This window comes from Notolepis coatsorum (assembly GCF_963971535.1).
Source record: "Notolepis coatsorum genome assembly, chromosome: 8".
Classification (NCBI taxonomy): Eukaryota; Metazoa; Chordata; class Actinopteri; order Aulopiformes; family Paralepididae; genus Notolepis; species Notolepis coatsorum.
Window position 1 is genome coordinate 31,727,225 of NC_140172.1, and position 19,622 is coordinate 31,746,846.

The 19,622-nt window shown below is 49.1% G+C and overlaps 1 protein-coding gene across 1 annotated transcript in view; it reads right to left on the reverse strand.

The window, feature by feature from the left end:
• tmem132e (transmembrane protein 132E) overlaps positions 1–19,622 on the reverse strand; it is a 295,863-nt gene that overhangs the window by 39,724 nt on the left and 236,517 nt on the right. The window contains exon 7 of the mRNA XM_084319694.1: positions 12,965–13,244. Coding sequence (XP_084175820.1) covers positions 12,965–13,244 — 280 coding nt within the window. The remainder of the gene's footprint in view (positions 1–12,964; positions 13,245–19,622) is intronic.

Genomic DNA, 19,622 nt, shown 5'->3' on the forward strand with positions numbered 1-19,622 from the left:
TGTGTCTGTGGGGGTTCAGTAAGTAGAGCAAAATGAGTGGGATATGGATTCCATATAGATCTAATTTATCTTTCCATTCTGGTATTATTGACATAAGAGTGAGTTGGGGAGTTGCAAAAAGCTGCTGTGTGTATGTGTGTGCGTGTGCGTGTGCGTGTGCGTGTGTGTGTGTGTGTGTGCGCGTGCCAAATGCTATCCAATTCTACTGGGGCTCTGCTGCAAGAAGAGAGGGCAGCAGGAGTTCCAATCTGTTATCAGTCATCACAGATCATCTGACCTAAAAAAAAAATGAAAGTGATGTGCGCTGTGTAACCAGAGATACGTAATCTCGCACTGCCCAGACCTTTCGTCACACTGCATTTAGCACTGTACCGGTGCAGACGAAAGGTCTGGCAGAAGCCATTAGCAATTAGGAATAGATTGGGGGTGGGGGGGGGGGTGGCTTCTGGGTTGTTTGAATTTCTTCAACCAATCATGATCATCTAGGGCAGCGCTAAACTCAAGGGACAGGAGACAGTGCTGTTGCAAAATAGTGCAGAAGGCGGCCAATGGGAGAGTCATAACAGCTTGCGACATCCTACGTAGGTCTGACTACTGCAATGATGACATCATTATGAATAGAATAGAATAGAAATACTTTATTCATCCCGAGGGAAATTTGGCACTACAAATCGCTCACAGTAAGCAGTAAACATTTAGGTAGACAAAAACAAAAGTCACGAATAAGAATAAAAATTAAAATAAGCCTACGAATAAAATACGGTCCGGGATATACATTTCCTATGTTACATTCTAATATAAAATATACAGTAAAAATATACAGAACAGTAAGTGTAAAATTGTACTATGTCGGTTTAAAAGTAAAAGTAAAAGTCCAGGAAGATAGTACTGTCACCCTGTGCTCAGTGATGCAGTGAAGCACAGTGATGCATTATAAAGTCTGATGGCTGTCGGAATGAAGGACTTCCTGTGCCGTTCAGTGCTACATTTTGGGAGTGTTAGTCTAGCACTGAACGTTCTCCTTCTGTCAGCCAAGTCTGTGTATAGTGGGTGGGAGGGGTTGTCTCTGATGGCATGGAGCTTAGCAAGGCTCCTCTCCACCACCACCACCGCTAGAGAGTCCCGCTCCACCACTACCACATTACTGGCCTTCCTGACCAGCTTATCCAGCCTGTTTGCGTCCCCCGCTCTCAGTCCGCTGCCCCAGCAGGTCACAGCCTACAATAAGGCACCACCGACTCGTAAAAACATCCTCAACATCCTTGTAAGGATCTCAGCCTTCTGAGGAAGTAGAGTCGGCTCTGGCCTTTCTTGTACAGTGCCTCTGCCTGTTTTGACCCGTTCAATGTATTGTCGATGTGTACACCGAGGTATTTGTAATCCTCAACCGTGTCCACATCACCTCCCCTGATGTAAACGGGGGTCACAGATGCACTCCTCCTCCTCCCCAGATCCACAACCAGTTCCCTGGTCCACATTTAGCTGCAGGTGGTTTTTATCGCACAATGTGACGAAGTCCACCACCAATGCCCGGTATTCCTCCTCATCACCGCCCTTAATACATCCCACCATCGCAGGACCCGACACGTACTGCGGTCTGCCCATCAGATAGTCAACAACCCAGGACACCAGGGGGGCCTCTACTTGCATCGCCTCCAACTTCTCACCCAGCAGCCCAGGCCGTATGGTATCAAAAGCACTGGAGAAGTAAACAAAACATGACTCTCACAGTGCTCGCCGGCTTGTCTAGGTGAGTGTAGGCTCGGTTCAGCAGGTAGATGACAGCATCCTCTACCCCCAGTCGGGGCTGGTAGGCGAACTGGGTTTAATCACCAGGCGGAGTTGCTCCAAGACTAACCTCTCCATGGTCTTAATTATATGAGAGGTTGTTAGAGCCACCGGCCTGTAGTCCGTGGACGTGCTGGGACGCAAGCACTTAGGGACAGGGACCACATACAGTAGGAGATTTTCCACAATGTCGGGACTTTCTGCAGCCTCAGGCTCATATTGAATATGTGCTGGAGCACATCACACAGCTATGCCATGCTAAAAGCGGTATACCTTATCATCTTGAAGTTTTTTTAAACATGATTTATTTTTCTTCTTCTGGGCATTTATTTCTGGCCAAGCAATTTGATAGGTCAAACAGGTAGAGACAGGGTCACAAAACCAAAATGTTTTAATCCACACCACTGTCCACAACATGCAGGCAAAGGGTTAACCACCTCCAAAACAAAACCACACCACAACATGCAGGCAAAGGGTTAACCACCTCCAAAACAAAACCACACCACAACATGCAGGCAAAGAGTTAACCACCTCCAAAACAAAACGTAAGGTTATGTATATAACCCTATTCTGTTAATTATGGTGCGCTCAGCACCTAGTTGCACTGTACTTCACTTCGTGCATAAACACTGAATAAAAAATTCCACCATGTACCTTTACATCGCAACATTCGTCTGACCACACCCCCTTCCGCTTACCTTCATAAGCAGGTGTGTGGTCACCTACTCGCCTCCTTCCCAAACTTTCACCACAAGGCGAGATCAAGGGCAGCAGCGGCATCCAGGTGCTGAGTGCACCATAATTAACAGAACTGGGTTATATACATAACCTTACGTTCTGTATCATTATGGCTTCGCTCAGCACCTAGTTGCACAACAGGGGCTGAGTGGGAGCCATAGCCCGACAAATGTACCCCGCTGAGGCCCCCCACAACCATCAGACCGGGGAGGACCGAGCCCCCCGACCCTCCCTAATGGAGGTTACCCCCCCCTATTGGAGGTTCACGGGAGGGAGACGGATCCGACCGTGCGAAGAGGCACTCAAGCAACTCAACGCACAGGGTGAGCAGACCGTGGCTTGACCCCATGACTACACACACGCACAACCCGCATGCCACCCGGGAACGAACAGAAGGAACAACTTCGTTACTGCCCCCAAAATCACAGGGTCTGGATCCCCTGGAAAAAGGGGGCCCGGAGAGGTCAATGACGCCAGGCATCAAGACCCCACCAGACGGTCACTTAGTGACACCGCCCCCCACATCGCCAGCGTATTCGGATAGGGCCCCTCCAAGAGCGGGCCCTTTCCCCCCAATAGCACACCGCCTGGCACACTGACCCTGCAGAACAGGCAGTCAGCATGGCCGTAAGCACTCAAAAGGTTAACCAACGGAAGCAGGCAGCGCACCGGGGAAACCAGGCAGCAGGCTGTAACCTGAGCCTGGAGCACTGCGGACGAGACAGGCGCCAAAGGAGTCAGCTGAACAGCCCCCCCCCGGCGGAAGGGGCGTATGCTGGCGTTGTTGATCACCATGACGAAGCCTCCAACAAAAAAAACCCACCCAGAGGGGTCGAGGCAGAGAAGGCTGACATGATTGGCAGACGTCATGAACGTGCAGGGGCACACTCAACCGGAGAACCCGGGAGTTGACACTGCTCCAACACACCAGGGAATCAACCACCCAGTCGTTACGATAGGCGGTGGTTGTTCCTATAACCCCTCAAGAAAAAGGGTTATCCCAGGTCTACGGTATCAACAAAACTTTACTTCGGACCGGGCCCGGCGGCTCGGGAAGCACACAGGGTTACCAGAGGAGGTCCAGAAAACCACCCCAACAGCCCTCTCCCCGCCAATGTGCGAGAGAGGTGCGAAGAAGAGAACCAGCCCCTTATGATAGTGCCAGGTACCAAAGAGTATCCAACAAGGGTCTCCATAACGCCTAACCTTGTGACGCCCCGGGCCGACCCAGCCTTTTTTCCCCTGAAAAAAGCCCAAGTCCCTCAGGGCACCAGAACAGCAGATCTGCATCCCCGGCGGACAAACGGGTTAACTGACCTGGACCAGCGTGACCAGAACCAGTCCCGTGCCCTAACCACGCCGACATGCCTACTCCGGAAGAAGGGGCAGATATGCGCGTCGATCAAAAAACATGAAAAGAGGGCGCCACCCAGACGGCCGGTGTGAACCGTGCACGGTGGCCCACCCCAAGGGCGTGAAACCCCTCTACCTATGTCCTGATCTATTCCGTTAACATCCCCCAGATATGAACGAGAATCCGTCGAGAACCAGTAACAGGTTCCCGGAAGAGGATAAACCTCCATCCCAGTTGCTTTATAAAAACACAACCACATCAATGAACAGGCTATTTAGACCCTTCATTGAAACCCCAAGGCGCCTGGGAGAAATGACAAGGAGGGTGTGGTGCTTCCTATACTCCACACTCTTTTAATAAAAAGAAAGGAAGCACCGACTGACATGAATCCCATTTGACACAACTGAGGACAAAACTGTTCACATTTTTATATCCAGTCACCCCCACCACAGAGGATTTAGACGGAAATTCCCCAGAGAGCCTTCCCACGTGAGTCATAGAGTGAAAAAGCCATGGTAACCTCGAGTCATGTGACCAACCGACTCAAGTTACACATATATCGAGCGTAGCGGACCCGTAAGTCCTACGCTCTATCCCGACACTTTGACAGCAACAGACCGTACGTACAGGTCTAACTCACGGAAGCCATCGTCAACAGCAACGTGCGTAGTGACGTGTGCTATGACGGGGGGAAACCCAACACTTAACGCCTGTTAATAGGAGCAGAGTCAGGGCCACCCTTCCCCCCCCCCCCCCCCCCTCCCTGCCAAGTCGCCTAACGGCTTGGCCCTGACTGGACTGACAAGAGATGAGTAAAACCCCCTGACCAATCAGAAGAGGGAAGGAGGGGTTTATTCGGCACCCCCTCAGAAGCCCTTCCCCTTTGCACACAACAACAACTTTAGCATATGACACCTTTGGTAGAAATGCTAATGAAACAGCGCAAGCTAATACAATGCACGCTACCCACAGATAACTGTGAACAGGGTTTACAACAAAACCAAGTCGCGTGTGTGTGTGAATCCTACACCCACATCCATGTTGAACATAGAAAACACTGATAGAGAGAGCGAGAACGGCTGAGCCGTGGTACGTGTTCATACGAGCATTACTGCAACCAACACAACAGTGTTGTAGCTCAACATTACTTGTGCAAGCAACAGAACATACAAGAAACCTCTACCTTATGTGGAGACTCAGGCCGAGGTAGAAAAACCCCTTTTTCAACCGAGTGTAGGCTGCAGACCTTGCTTAAAGCTCTTAACATGAACGTAACCCTTCTATCAACCCATACTAGTGAAGATTCACACTTTGCAACCCCATCATATGTTTGGTGAAGAAACACACAGTTTGTTAACAAAAAATACAGTCCCCCTTTAGAGGGGACTTTTTATTTCTGAACAAAAGTATATGGGAGGGCCGGGGAGGGGTAAACAGAGGGGACCGCAGGGGAAAAAAGTCACTGGGTCTAGCGGCGCCTGCCGCCTCGAGCCGCTCAGGATTTGCCACCCCGGGAAGCCCCGGAGGGACGGTAGACAATAGGCGGCTGGTCTCGACGATCCCTACCGTCTCCTCCGGGCGTAGATGGGCCGGCTGCAGCGGAGGCGCCCTCTCTCCTCCTGGCCTTCTTCCTTGAAGGACCAGCAGTGGCGGTGGTAGTAGCAGCAGCCACGGCGGAAGACGCTCGACGACATGGCAGCCGTCTGACTCCACCGGCGACGTCGGGAGGGGGAAAATGAGGTTGGAGCACGGAGCGTTCCTCCTGCATTTCTCTGCACGTCGAGGTCATCAACTGCAGGGCCTTCCCGAACAGTCCAGCATCGGAGAGGGTTGCCGTCAGAAGAGGAAGCCTCTTCTTCTCCGGCACACGGGCCTGCTCCAGCCAAAGGTGGCGCTGGGTTAGAGTTGCCAGGGCGCGCACTTTCCCAGCGGCTATGGCCTGCAGCTGAGTCAGATGCAGGACAGCTCCTGCCGCCTGGGAGAGCTGGTCATGTTGTACATCACTCTGCTCCGTGCCGCCCGTCAATATCCCGGACATGAATCTTGCCAGCTGTGCGATGTTAGACGCAGCAGCTAGAGATTGTGTTCCAGAGATAAATTACTGGTCGCTCCAGTAAGCCAACCGCCTCGCCGATTTCCCTTGAGGAACCGGCTTGCATAACGGCTCCCACACCACCTCCGGACAGAGGAGCGCGGCCATCGGCCTATCAAGCCGTGGGACGCCCTCTCTCATACCGTCGACCAAACCCGCCACCCGCGTAACTTGTACGTAGGCGGGGGTGAGGCCTATGATGTGGGACACCACCTGGCCCTGATGAACATAGGCCCCATTGAGGGGGAAAATGGGTAGACAACGTCCACCCCTCTCACCGGGCGACGCTGCCATAGATGACCTATTAGATCATCAGGGACAGGAACAGGCAGTGGCTGCGGCAGCGGCACGCCGTTTGCGACTGCCACCACCGCCATGAGCTCGGGAAACAAAGCTGCAGTTCCCCCTGCAGACTTTCCTCCGCCGAGCCCGCATCCCTCACATACAGCAGGCTTCCACTGGTCAAGGAGCCACACTCCGATGTGGCTGATAGCAGGGCATCTTGCCGACGAGTCAGAGGTTCTTCTCCAACATCTTCAAACAAGGCGCCCCAAGGAGACATTTCACCCCCCTCCAGTGTTACCTGGATGGGCAGGATACCTGTCTCCACCGGGCCTTCAAATAAGAACCCGTCCGCCTCTATCATGTAATCCTCTGTTTCCATCGGGCATGTAGAGACCGACGCATCCTCACTGGGCTCCAGCAACTCACCAAACCCAGGCCGTTCGCGTCTGCAAGCCACCATCTTGCGACGGGAGCGAGCCGACGCAAACAGTTTGCGTCTCAAATCCTCGGGAACCAAAGGAACCGGCCGCTCAACAGCGGACGATTCCCCGGAAACAGAGGAACCAGAGCCAGGACCAGGCCATCGTAGAGGCGACGGCACCGGTGCACCAGCTCCTCGGAGAGGCAAACTACCCATCGGACGCCTACCGGGCGTGGCTGTTAACCACGAAAGAGGCAACAGCCCCGCACCAGAACGCACAACGGAGGCGGAAATGGAGAACCGCTGGTGGAGAGTGGCTCTGCGAACAGGACTCTCCGGAGTAGACATTATGACTTAGGTTTTTCTATCGAATATTTATGAGAGAAGAAAAAAATATGTGAGAGATTGTGTAAACACGTCTCAACTTTCTTCAGCTAACAACCTCGTCAAGTGGGGATCTACCGAAGGCACTTCCTTGTGGTGAAAGTGAAGAAGGAGGCGAGTAGGTGACCACACACCTGCTTATGAAGGTAAGCGGAAGGGGGTGTGGTCAGACGAATGTTGGGATGTAAAGGTACATGGTGGAATTCTTTATTCAGTGTTTATGCACGAAGTGAAGTACAGTGCAACTAGGTGCTGAGCGAAGCCATAATGATACAGAACAACACCACAACATGCAGGTAAAGGGTTAACCACCTCCAAAACAAAACCACACCACAACATGCAGGCAAAGGGTTAACCACCTCCAAAACAAAACCACACCACAACATGCAGGCAAAGGGTTAACCACCTCCAAAACAAAACCACAGCTGATAGGCCTCGTTACCAGTGAAATAGCTCCAGCACATAGTAATACACCAGCTTTTTCAGGGAAACAAAATAGTGCCAAGTGATTACAGAATCCAGTGGTGGAGGGCGATGATTTTGTGTTAGAAATAGGTAACCCTTTTGCCTGCATGTTGTGATGTGGATTAAAAGGTGACCCTGTTTGCTTTGGGTATGCTTGGAATCCGGCCAGAACCCTGACCACGGGACTCAGTAAGTAAGCTAATAGCCTTGCTTCCACTACACTACTGACAAGTATTTCATCAAGTCAAGTGTTCCTTTATTAATCAGGAAATTCAGGCATCATAGGAGCATGGGGGATGGGGGATGGGCTCCGGGAGGCATAGGCAGTATAACTTACACAATTTACACTCTAAATTACCATCTAGATAATTGAAACAGTTTGAAAACATTGTTCCTCAAATAGTTGACGTGTAGCTGAAGAAATGTAACAACTACTGAAACAAATCTGAACTATCCCTTTAACTACCATGTTTCTTTATTTAATTACTTACTGTATGGTGGTGAATTTATCTATAAATAATTATATAATATATTGATCTATTGAAAACAATCTATCGTTCATTCCCAGTGATTGATTGACAAACATTTGATTCACAATGTCACCTGAACCGACGCTTCCCTCAGACAATCCTTCAGACAATCCTTCAGACATCTGTTCTCCTTCTACCAACAAACTGAGAGGGTGAACCTTCATCGATGAAAACGCCCCCCTCCTTCCAGATGACATTTAAAATGTCCATATAAAGCGCTCCCTTCGAGGGACATCTACACTTCACCTGGCCTGACCTTGCATCAGCCTTCATAGTCTGTCTGGTGTGATGTGGAGTGTAATGGACCTTTGATCAAGGAGAGCAAACATGGCACAGTTCCCATTCAGAGCATGTTTTAAAGGTCCTTTTTCTATGTTGTTGTACCAAGGAAAAGTGTGTAGTGATATTATGAGATATTATATTTGGGGTTGCACGATGGCACAGTGGTTAGCACTCTTGTCTCACAGCAAGAAGGTCATGGGTTTCAAACGCCAGCAGGGGGCCTTTCTGTTGTGGATTTTGCATGTTCTCCCTGTGTTTGCATGGGTTTCAACTGGAGTTGGTCCCCGGGCGCCGCACTGTGTGGCTGCCCACTGCTCCTAAATAGTTAGGATGGGTTAATAAAGGTTCAACTTAACTTAAAAACTCAATTTATCACATATGTACCTCAGACAAAGAACCATATAACCATATTTTGGACAGCCTACTGTGTGTATTTGCAGATTTGGCAGCTAAATCCTGATTTTAGACCCTACAGTGTTTTATTCAACAGATCTATTTTACAATTTGAGAGGGGGTTTGACTTCATGTCAAGAGAATAATTTGGGGACCCGTTTTAATCTTCACCAAAAACACTGCCTTAACCGATAACATGAAGTCAAAATGAATAGCTGCATGAATAACAACAAGAGTAGGCAAGCGTACTTAAGCCGTATCCAGCCACGACACTCACGCATGTGTAAAAAATGGCGGAGTCAGTCAGTCAGTCAGTTTAGACATTCGCTATTGTTCGTTGGCCCTCCAGGTCGCGTGTAGATTTTCCCTAATGGGGTTGTACTTCAGCGTTCGGTTTGCGCGATCTGATTGGCCACTGACGTTTCTGGTCATGTGACATGTGCGCCAATCGTGTGACACCTAGTTATGTGCCTATTTCCGGCTCTAACAGCCTGCAAACGACCTAACGCCTAGTTCTATCAAGTCAAGTCAAGTCAAGAGTTTTATTTGTCACGGCATACAAGTATACAATGAAATGCGGGTGGTCTTGCCCGCAACGATGTGCAATACAGTGGTACAACATATAATAGAATCCAATAAAAACAACATTGTGCAATAAACAGGTAACAGGTAACATGGTGTGACATCTCGGTATCTGTACATACAAAATATTTACAGAGCATATAGGACATGCTAGGTAGCTTTGGTAGTGCAATACACTGTTACTGTTGTTATACTAATTTAAAGTGGCCTTTCCTTTTGGCCATAAGTGGGTGTGTGCGGCATGAGTGTGTGCCCGCTCATGTTAAAGTGTTAAAGTGGCTGCTAGTGTGTGAGCGTGCACAGCGTGCGTGTCGTGTGTGTGCTCATGTGTGCTTGTGTGTGGATAGTTCAGTGTTCTGTGGCACTCAATGTTCATTGTTCAAGGCTCTGATGGCCTGGGGGAAGAAGCTGAGCCTCTCTGTCCTAGTAGCTGGGGTTCGCAGGCGTCTGCCTGACCTCAGCAGCTGGAACAGGCTGTTATTGGGGTGGTGGGGGTCTTTCATTATTCTGCAGGCTCTGGATTTGCACCTCTTGTTGTATAGAACCTGCAGGGGAGGTAGTGCCATACCCGTGGTACGCTCGGCTGAGCGCACAACTCTCTGTAGTTTCCATACCAGGCAGTGATGTTTCCGGTCAAGATGCACTCTACAGCTCCTGAGTAGAAGGACTGGAGTATCTTCCCCGATACTCTGAACTTCCTTAACTGTCTCAGGTGGTAGAGGCGCTGCTTCGCCTTCTTTACTACTGTGTCTATGTGTGTTGTCCATGTCAGATCCTCTGAGATGTGGACCCCCAGGTACTTAAAGCTGCTCACCCTGTCCACGGTAGCCCTGTTAATCATCAGTGGTGTGTGTGTCTCCTGCTTTCCTCTCCTATAATCCACGATCAGCTCCTTGGTTTTACCAATGTTCAGGAGCAGGCTGTTGTCCTGGCACCAGCGTTCCAGTACCTCAACCTCCTCCCGGTAGGCCTTCTCGTCGTTGTCCGAGATCAGCCCCACCACCACCGTGTCGTCTGCGAACTTCACTATGGAGTTGGAGCTGAACTTGGCCACACAGTCGTGTGTGTATAGTGAGTACAGCAGGGGGCTCAGAACACAGCCCTGGGGGGACCCGATGCTCAGGGTGATGGTGTTGGAGGTCTGACCCCCCACCCTGACCGCCTGGGGTCTCTCACTCAGAAAGTCCAGTACCCAGGCGCTCAGGGCGGAGCTCAGACCCAGCCCGATCAGCTTGTCCACCAGTCTGGTGGGGACTATGGTGTTGAACGCTAAGCTGTAGTCAATGAACAACAGTCTCACATAGCCCCCCTTCTGACGGTCCAGGTGAGAGAGGGTGCTGTGCAGTACTTGGGAGACGGCATCGTCAGTGGACCTGTTTGGCCTGTATGCAAATTGCATAGGGTCCATATCGCTGGGGAGGGAGGCACAAATGTGATCCTTGACCAGCCTCTCGAAACATTTCATGGCCACAGAGGTGAGTGCCACCGGTCTGTAGTCATTGAGACCTGCTGGGGAGGGTTTCTTTGGTACCGGGATAATGGTAGACATCTTGAAGCAGGCAGGGACCACTGACTCCTTCAGGGATCGATTAAATATGGTGGTGAACACAGGGGCTAGCTGGTTAGCACAGGACTTGAGTATGCGTCCTGTTATTCCATCTGGGCCAGCCGCCTTCCTGGTGTTCACCTGCATAAATGCTCTTCTCACACATGTGTACCGTCAATGAGAGAGCGTCCCCGCCCCCCCCCCCCCCTCCACAACAGCCGGCGCACCAGTGACGTCACTAGCCGTTGGGCTAGCAGTGCCACTGTTTGCACCAAACCGCGCGTAGAAGGTGTTGAGCTGGTCCGCAAGGGAGGCGCCGTCGCTCCTCATTGAGGGGGCGCTGACTTTGTAGTCAGTTATAGCCCTCAGTCCTTGCCATAAGCCTCTTGTGTCATTCTGTGCCATTTGTGCCTCCATCTTGTCGGCATACGTCCTCTTAGCAGTTTTAACAGCCTTGCGCAGAGTGTAGACTGTTGTCTTGTACTCTTCCATGTTTCCTGACTCTCTGCCCAGGTTATAAGCAGTGGTGCGAGAGTTCAGGGCTGCTCTGATAGTACTGTCCACCCATGGTTTCTGGTTTGGGAACACTGTCGCCTTCTTTGTGGGGTCAATACTATCAGCCAGCGTTGTTATGAATGACACCACAGCGTCTGTGAACTCGCTGACGTCACTGGTGCTCCTCTCGAACATTCCCCAGTCGGCGACGTCTAGTGCGTCCTGAAGCGTGGCCTCTGATTGGTCGTCCCATTTTTTTACCTCACGTGACACGACGGCGTCACGTGATCTCTGTTTGTAAGCGGGGACCAGCAAGATGGCGGCATGATCCGACGTGTTCGTTGCTCCCGCTCTAAGCGGGGTGTAGCAGTGGTCGAGTGTATTTCCTCCCCTTGTGGAGCAGACGATGTGCTGAAAGAAAGACGGCATGACTTTTTTCAGATTCGCCTGATTGAAATCCCCGGCTACAATCATGGCTGCGTCTGGGTGCTTGATTTGGTGAGTGTTCAGGTGGTCGTGTAGTTCCGCTAGCGCCCTGCCGACGTTCGCCTCGGGGGGGATGTACACTGCAGTCATGATCACTGCAGTGAACTCGCGTGGAAGATGGAACGGGCGACATTGGATCGTGAGGTGTTCCATGTCGGGAGAGCATGAACGGGAGAGTATCTTCACCTCCCCGCGGCTAGTCCAGCCGTTGTTGGTCATCAGGCAGAGACCCCCGCCGATGCTTTTCCCGGAGGCTTCTGTACGGTCCGCTCTGAAGATGGTGAAGGAGTTGGAGGGAGAGATGCTGTGATCGGGAGTCACTGATTTCAGCCAGGTCTCCGTGAAACACAGGATATTGCAGTCCTTCATCTCTCGCTGGAATCGGACCCGCGCTCGTAGATCATCCATCTTACTCTCTAGCGAACGTGCATTCGCCAGGAAGATAGATGGAATAGCCGGACGGTAAGCAGATCTTCTTAGTCTTAATCTGATCCCGCTCCTCTTCCCCCTGTGTTTCTTCTTTGTCTTACGGCCATCTCCCGCGTCTTTGTCTCTTCTGATCTCCATTGGCCATTCTTGGCATGATAAAGTGTCTCTAAACTCCTCTTTGAGTCCGGAGTTTAGGTCAATAAGTGACTGGCGGTCGTATGACGTCCCCGCCAGTGATGCTTCGATAAAAAAAGTAGTAAAAACAATAACTAAAAATGTGCACATTCGTTGCTGAGCAAAACCCACGGCGACTGACTCGGGTCGCGCCATGATACCGGTTAAGCTTAGGCACTCTTTCGAAGTTGGTTAAGGTTAGAGTTTGGAATCAGGGCTGTGTTCTATCGCCCTGCTCTAAGACAAACTCTAACCTTAACCAACTTCGAAATAGTGCCTAAGCTTAACCGGTGATAGAACTAGGCGTCACACGATTGGCGCACATGTCACATGACCAGAAACGTCAGTGGCCAATCAGATCGCGCAAACCGAACGTGGAAGTACAACCCCATTAGGGAAAATATTCACGCCTCCAGGTCTGCTGAAAACCACTATCGGTGCATGAAAGGTTATGCCAGTAATTTACCAGGAACTATGTGTGAAATGTGGCTTAAATTAAGACACGTCCCGGGCAATTTACCTTCAGCGCAGTGGAGCCCAACTCCAGGCCGACCAGAACGGTTCTGTCCACCAGCTCGGCGATCGTCGGGTCAGCCACTTTCAGGGAGTCCTGAACCAGGTCCGTGACGTCCACCTGCCAGTCGGGCCCCAGCATGGTGATGACCTGGTCGGTGCCCTCTGTGGAGGTGGTGTGGAACTGGGTCAGAACCTTGACGAGGGCCCGCTGGTACTGGAGGGTGCAGCCGCGGCTCAGTCTGCGGTCATCCTCCTCGTCTTCCGTGTCGCTGTCTCTGGTGCTCCTGAGAGGAAGAGGGAAAAGTGGGGATTAATGATGACTAGAGCTGCCGCGGTATTGATGTTTTCCTTACCGCACACATTTGCCAAATATTTCCTACCGCCGCGGTATTACCGCACACACACACACAAAAAAAAAAAGTTTGAATGCATTTTTTTTGTAGTCTACTCTTTATATAGCATATAGCCTGCCTCTAGTCTAAATGTCTATCTTTAGAGGATGACTTTGCAGCATGAATATTGTTTGGGATTCGGCATGCACGCATTCGTTATTAAAAGTGAAACACGGATTCGAAGTCTCCCCTCGGTGTCGCGCCCGCCGGTTACCCCCCCGACCCTTTCTTCTTCTTATTATTATAACGTTACTACTTATGATTACAAAGGCATTCGATTTGTGGCATTAACGTTAGTATAGTTACACGTTCGTATTTACCGGACCACATAGCAAGGCAAGCGTTACTCAATTAATATCTAAGTTCCTTTCTTTGCTCAGAGCGTGCCGAGTTGTACCCATTCTGCGGTCTGTTAATAAAGTTTTCAATCAGACAAGTGTATAGAACGAAGGGCTTTTATTATAACATTTCGTTGCAGTAAAATCATTATGCCTCGTTCCCTGAGGAGCGACGGCGTCCGTAATCCACTCCGGTCTCCGGTGGGAGCTAACGTACTATTAGCCGTGTTGTGATGGCTGAGATTCAGGAAGTAAACGCACTGCAAGATGCTCCAAGCATGTGACGCGTATCTCTTCTGACCAATCAGTGGTCTGCAGTGTTTCATGTGACTTTTCTGGTACCCAATAGGGTCGCTTGGAATCTCGACAGAGAAGTAGGGTATATCTGCAGAGCCGCAAGCCCAACTAGAGCGTAATAATAATAATAATATAATTAAAAACAGCGGTGATGCCGGTATTCAGCCCAACGCTGCGGTGGGCATGATGTAACAGCGATACCGCGGTAATACCGATACCGCGGCAGCTCTAATGATGACCAATGCTTTTTAGACCCCTGCCTTCTGGAACCACATGGATCCCTTGCTGGCCCCCTACTCTGTCTCCCTCACAGCCTCCCTACCGTCTCAATAAAGAACCTTCTCTCCTGTGTCTCCCCTACTCTGTCTCAATAAAGAACCTTCTCTCCTGTGTCTCCCCTACTCTGTCTCAATAAAGAACCTTCTCTCCTGTGTCTCCCCTACTCTGTCTCAATAAAGAACCTTCTCTCCTGTGTCTCCCCTACTCTGTCTCAATAAAGAACCTTCTCTCCTGTGTCTCCCCTACTCTGTCTCAATAAAGAACCTTCTCTCCTGTGTCTCCCTACTCTGTCTCAATAAAGAACCTTCTCTCCTGTGTCTCCCCTTCTCTGTCTCCCTCTCAGCCTTCCTACTGTCTCAATAAAGAACCTTCTCTCCTGTGTCTCCCCTACTCTGTCTCCCTCTCAGCCTTCCTACTGTCTCAATAAAGAACCTTCTCTCCTGTGTCTCCCCTACTCTGTCTCCCTCTCAACCGTCCTACAATAACCGTCTCAATAAAGAACCTTCTCTCCTGTGCACTTCCCAGCTGGTGTATTCTGTTCTAAATATTCTCATTTAAAATCATTGCGCTTAATGTTGCAAGAGGCTTAGCACAACTCCATGCAGATCACATCTCTCAAATTATACACTCTGATGTGATGGAAAACCTACTCCAAACCTACTCCGAACCAGCAGGAAAATACACTAGTAAAGCGCCAAAAAAGAGCCATCGCAGGACCCCCTTGGCAGGGGGGTTAACCATACCCAGCGCTTCTCTGACCAAGCATCTGTTCCAACAGATGATCAATGACTTGTCCAACTTCCCACAGAGGTCCGTCCTGGAAGGCTGCCCGTTTCCTAAAAGGCTCTCTGCTGCTTAATCTTTCCTTTCATTTCCTTAACCTTTGAATAACTTGAGATCCAGGAGATGAGGCCGTGTTCTCAGCAGCGACCATCCTGAGGTCTCTCAAAATCTTAAATACCCACCCCCCACCCCCCTCCCTTCAAGAAAACACAGGCTTGCCTCATCTGATGGTAGGAGCCCAGATATTCAAGGGAAGATTCAGATGTTTAGATAATATATGTATTTCTATGATATTATCCAGCTCAGTTTTGATTCATGGAAATGAAACAGTTCTCTCCTTAAGATGAACACCAGAGAGACAATGTAATCGAGAGACAGATCCCAGAACCGCTCCATAGATGGTGAAAGGTGGAACAACTTTTAAGACAACAATGACGGCAACCATGGTGAGTTCCCTGCAGGTATGTGTATATTTTCTCATTCAGAGCTGTAAGGTTCAATAAAACCAATTTGGGATGCCCACATCAATTAGTATTCTCTAATTCATTTTCAATGGACCAATCCCCCCCAAAAAAGTGTGACATCACAAATTCAAGTCCTGGTACTCTTCCAGCTTAGGTCTGTGTTTATAGAGACATCAACTTAAATGTAGGTTCTGTTTTAGGGCGGATTTCCCCTTTAAGGCTTTTAGGGCATGATGTCACAATGCAAACACAATGCTTGCTGGTACTTTAATGTGATCTCATTAAAGTACAGCCAAAAACAATATCTCTATTTCTCACAGTGTTACCAAGACAACGGGCTGACGTTTAATTCCACATGCACAAGGCTTGTTGACAGTGGGGAAAGCTCTACAGAAACTAGTACAGAAAAATTAAGAACCCCCCCCCTATATATTTGAATTAGATGATATCTGCAAGAATTTATTGCGGGATGAGAGACAAGACCCCGACACACCACCACGGTAAGTCAAAGTGACTTTATTGGCCAATATTTTTACTTCTCAATGCTGCTTTCAGACCCAAGGGAGATCTCAGCTAGCTGGGCGAGCGTCCCAGGGTGTCCGATGTGTCAGACCTGGTGTGCTGTATATTTTGGCAGACTGGTTTTGTATATGGATACATTTTTGGTCCCACAATACACACAATCGATTGCACCTCCTTCTTCTTGCCACGGGCAAATAAAACACACATATGCACACACACAAGCACACACACACGCACACGCGCACGCACACACACACACACACACACACACACACCCACACACACACACACACACACACACACACACACACCTACACACACACACACACACACACACACACACACACACACACACACACACACACACACACACACACACACACACACACACACACACACATACACACACACACACACACACACACACACACACACCATTTTCTATTTCTCAATCCAACTATGGTGGTATACTGACAGGAACCATGGTGGTATTCAGCTGTATTTCACTATTGCATCATCACTGTAGGGACAGACTTTATGGCTTCCTAAGGTTTAAATTGACTCATATAATACTGTAGGTGCGGAGCAACTCAAGACGGGGGGGGGGGGGGGGGCGGGGGGCGGCAATTAGACAGTCTGACTCACCTCTCATAGAGTTTGACAACTCCTGAGCTTAGGTCAGAGAGAGTTTACCTTCCTGGGACTGTACCTGGTAATATGCTTGATGTGTTTTTTTCTTGTCTCTTCTTCTTAGTCACTACACTGGAACAAGCTGAAGCAGGGACTAGCCCGCCCTGATTACTACATTCCTGTGGCCTTTTTATAGAACATGCGATGATGCAGTAAGTGAGCAGTGCCTCTGCTGCGGGACCTTACAGCCCAAGTCTGTCTAGAAGAGGAGTGGGTTCACTCCGCCACCATCTTAATAACACAGGCACCAACAAAGACTGACCTGACCGCTGACCTGATCTCTTTGAATGGGGGGGGGGGGGGGGGGGTCATCCGTATCTAGGAACCTGTCATACTGTACATGTCATTGTTTTTCTTTCATAGTCACTGGTAAATTATTAACAACACAGACTAGTTCATTTGAGTTAAATTTTGTGATAGAAAAATACCTTTTCCCACTTCTAGACCAGCTTCTATGCATGCGTCATACAGTGGTTTCTGCCATAGAGTCCTTATAGGTGTCATGGCGACCACTCATTGCGTGATTCCCAGCCTTATGGCAGAGATCATGATTTGGTTAAAACATCTTTAAAACTTGCATTTCACCTCAAAATGCTCAACATACAGAGTAAAATAATAATAAATAGAGGGGGTGGGTGGGCGGGAGAAAATATATACATACGTGAGAAGTTTACAATGTACTCTTCACACGGACAGACTAGTAGGATTTTTTTTTTTTTTTACCGTGACTCTAATCTACCGGCTTCTTCAGAAGCACCTCAGGTAATGTTGTGACGTGAGACGTCAGCTTGGGCAGGTTTTCCTGTTAGAGGTTTACAACACAGTGTTCTATTGACGCTCTGCTGTCACTCACTCTCTGACTCATCCAGGGAGGTCAACTAGAGAGGTGAGTTGGTCAGCAGGGAGGTCAACTAGAGAGAGGAGTTGGTCAGCAGGGAGGTCAACTAGAGAGGTGAGTTGGTCAGCAGGGAGGTCAACTAGAGAGGTGAGTTGGTCAGCAGGGAGGTCAACTGGAGAGGAGAGTTGGTCAGCAGGGAGGTCAACTAGAGTGGTGAGTTGGTCAGCAGGGAGGTCAACTGGAGAGGAGAGTTGGTCAGCAGGGAGGTCAACTGGAGAGGAGAGTTGGTCAGCAGGGAGGTCAACTAGAGAGAGGTGAGTTGGTCAGCAGGGAGGTCAACTAGAGAGGTGAGTTGGTCAGCAGGAGAGGGGAGCTTGACACCCATGCATGAATCCAACCGAGCTTACTGTTACCTTCTCTCCCAAATCACCCTTTTGTTTTGCACTGTCAGTGGAGAGATGTTTCGCTATAAAACCTCCATGGTGCTTAGAGACCACCGCAGTGAGACCCTCCATCTAGTCCTACATTGTGGCTGTTTCTCCATCCTGTCAGTCTGCCATGAGAGTCATTATGTGCTGCTCATATTATCTGATGGCTGGCTGAATGGGAGTGGATGTTAATGAACTCATTTGCTAGTATTCTATTGGAATATTGCCTAATCATTATGCATCACCTATATTCTTCCCCAGCCTGTTATGAGCATCATCATTAGGATCAACCTTGTTCCCTGACAAACATGCAACGCACACACACGCACGCAACCTTGCACACGTGCACACACATGCACGCACACTCGCACACGCACACTCGCACACACACACACACACACACACACACACACGCACGCACGCACGCACGCACACACACACACACACACACACACACACACACACACACACACACACACACACACACACACACACACACACACACACACACACACACACACACACACACACACACACACACACACACACACACACACACACACACACACACACACACACACACACAATTCAATGCACATCAATTCAAGCAATGAAATATTGTTGTTATCTTGATGCAGCCTCTCTATTATAACTATCTGACAAATAAATCCACTGGCCAACTCTTTACAATTAAAGACATGGGTGTTTTAAAGAAGATAGGGGAGACATACCCATTTCTCCAAAACCTCCTATGAAACAAACCTGGCAACCAGCTTGTAGGAGATAGAAGAAACAAACCTGGCAACCAGCGGGTAGGAGATAGAATAAACAAACCTGGCAACCAGTGGGGAGGTGCTAGAAAAAACAAACATGACAACTAGTGGGTGGGTGCTAGAAGATGAGCTACATATTTCTGGTCTGAACACCAACACATTTAGTTTTTTATTAAGTGTGATGATAGGCTTAAGTCCTCAACTCTGAATAAAACCCTAAGTACGTAATTACGTATGTACACTTAATTCTATGCTGAAGTGGGTGCCCGCTATCTCTCATGCTCCATCTACACAGGTACCATGTAGAGTCTCTATTTCGACATATATCCATCAGTGGACCAATTGCATGCTTTTGCAGAGGACAAGAAGCCTTCAGTCGACTCCTTCAGACATTAAGCACCCCCCACAGCCCAAATGGAATGATAAAAAAATTATATATATACTGTATATTATTATTATATATATTTTTTTCATTCGGGCGGTAGTCGACTACCAGTCGACTATCGGAAACTTTGGCCAATCAAAGTCGACTATACAAATCCTTAGTCAGGGACTATATCTACACAGGTATCATGTAGAGACTCTATATCTACACAGGTATCATGTAGAGACTCTATATCTACACAGGTATCATGCAGATACTCTATATATACACAGGTATCATGTAGAGACTCTATATCTACACAGGTATCATATAGAGACTCTATATCTACACAGGTATCATGTAGAGACTCTATATCTACACAGGTATCATGCAGAGACTCTATATCTACACAGGTATCATGTAGAGACTCTATATCTACACAGGTATCATGTAGATACTCTATATCTACACAGGTATCATATAGAGACTCTATA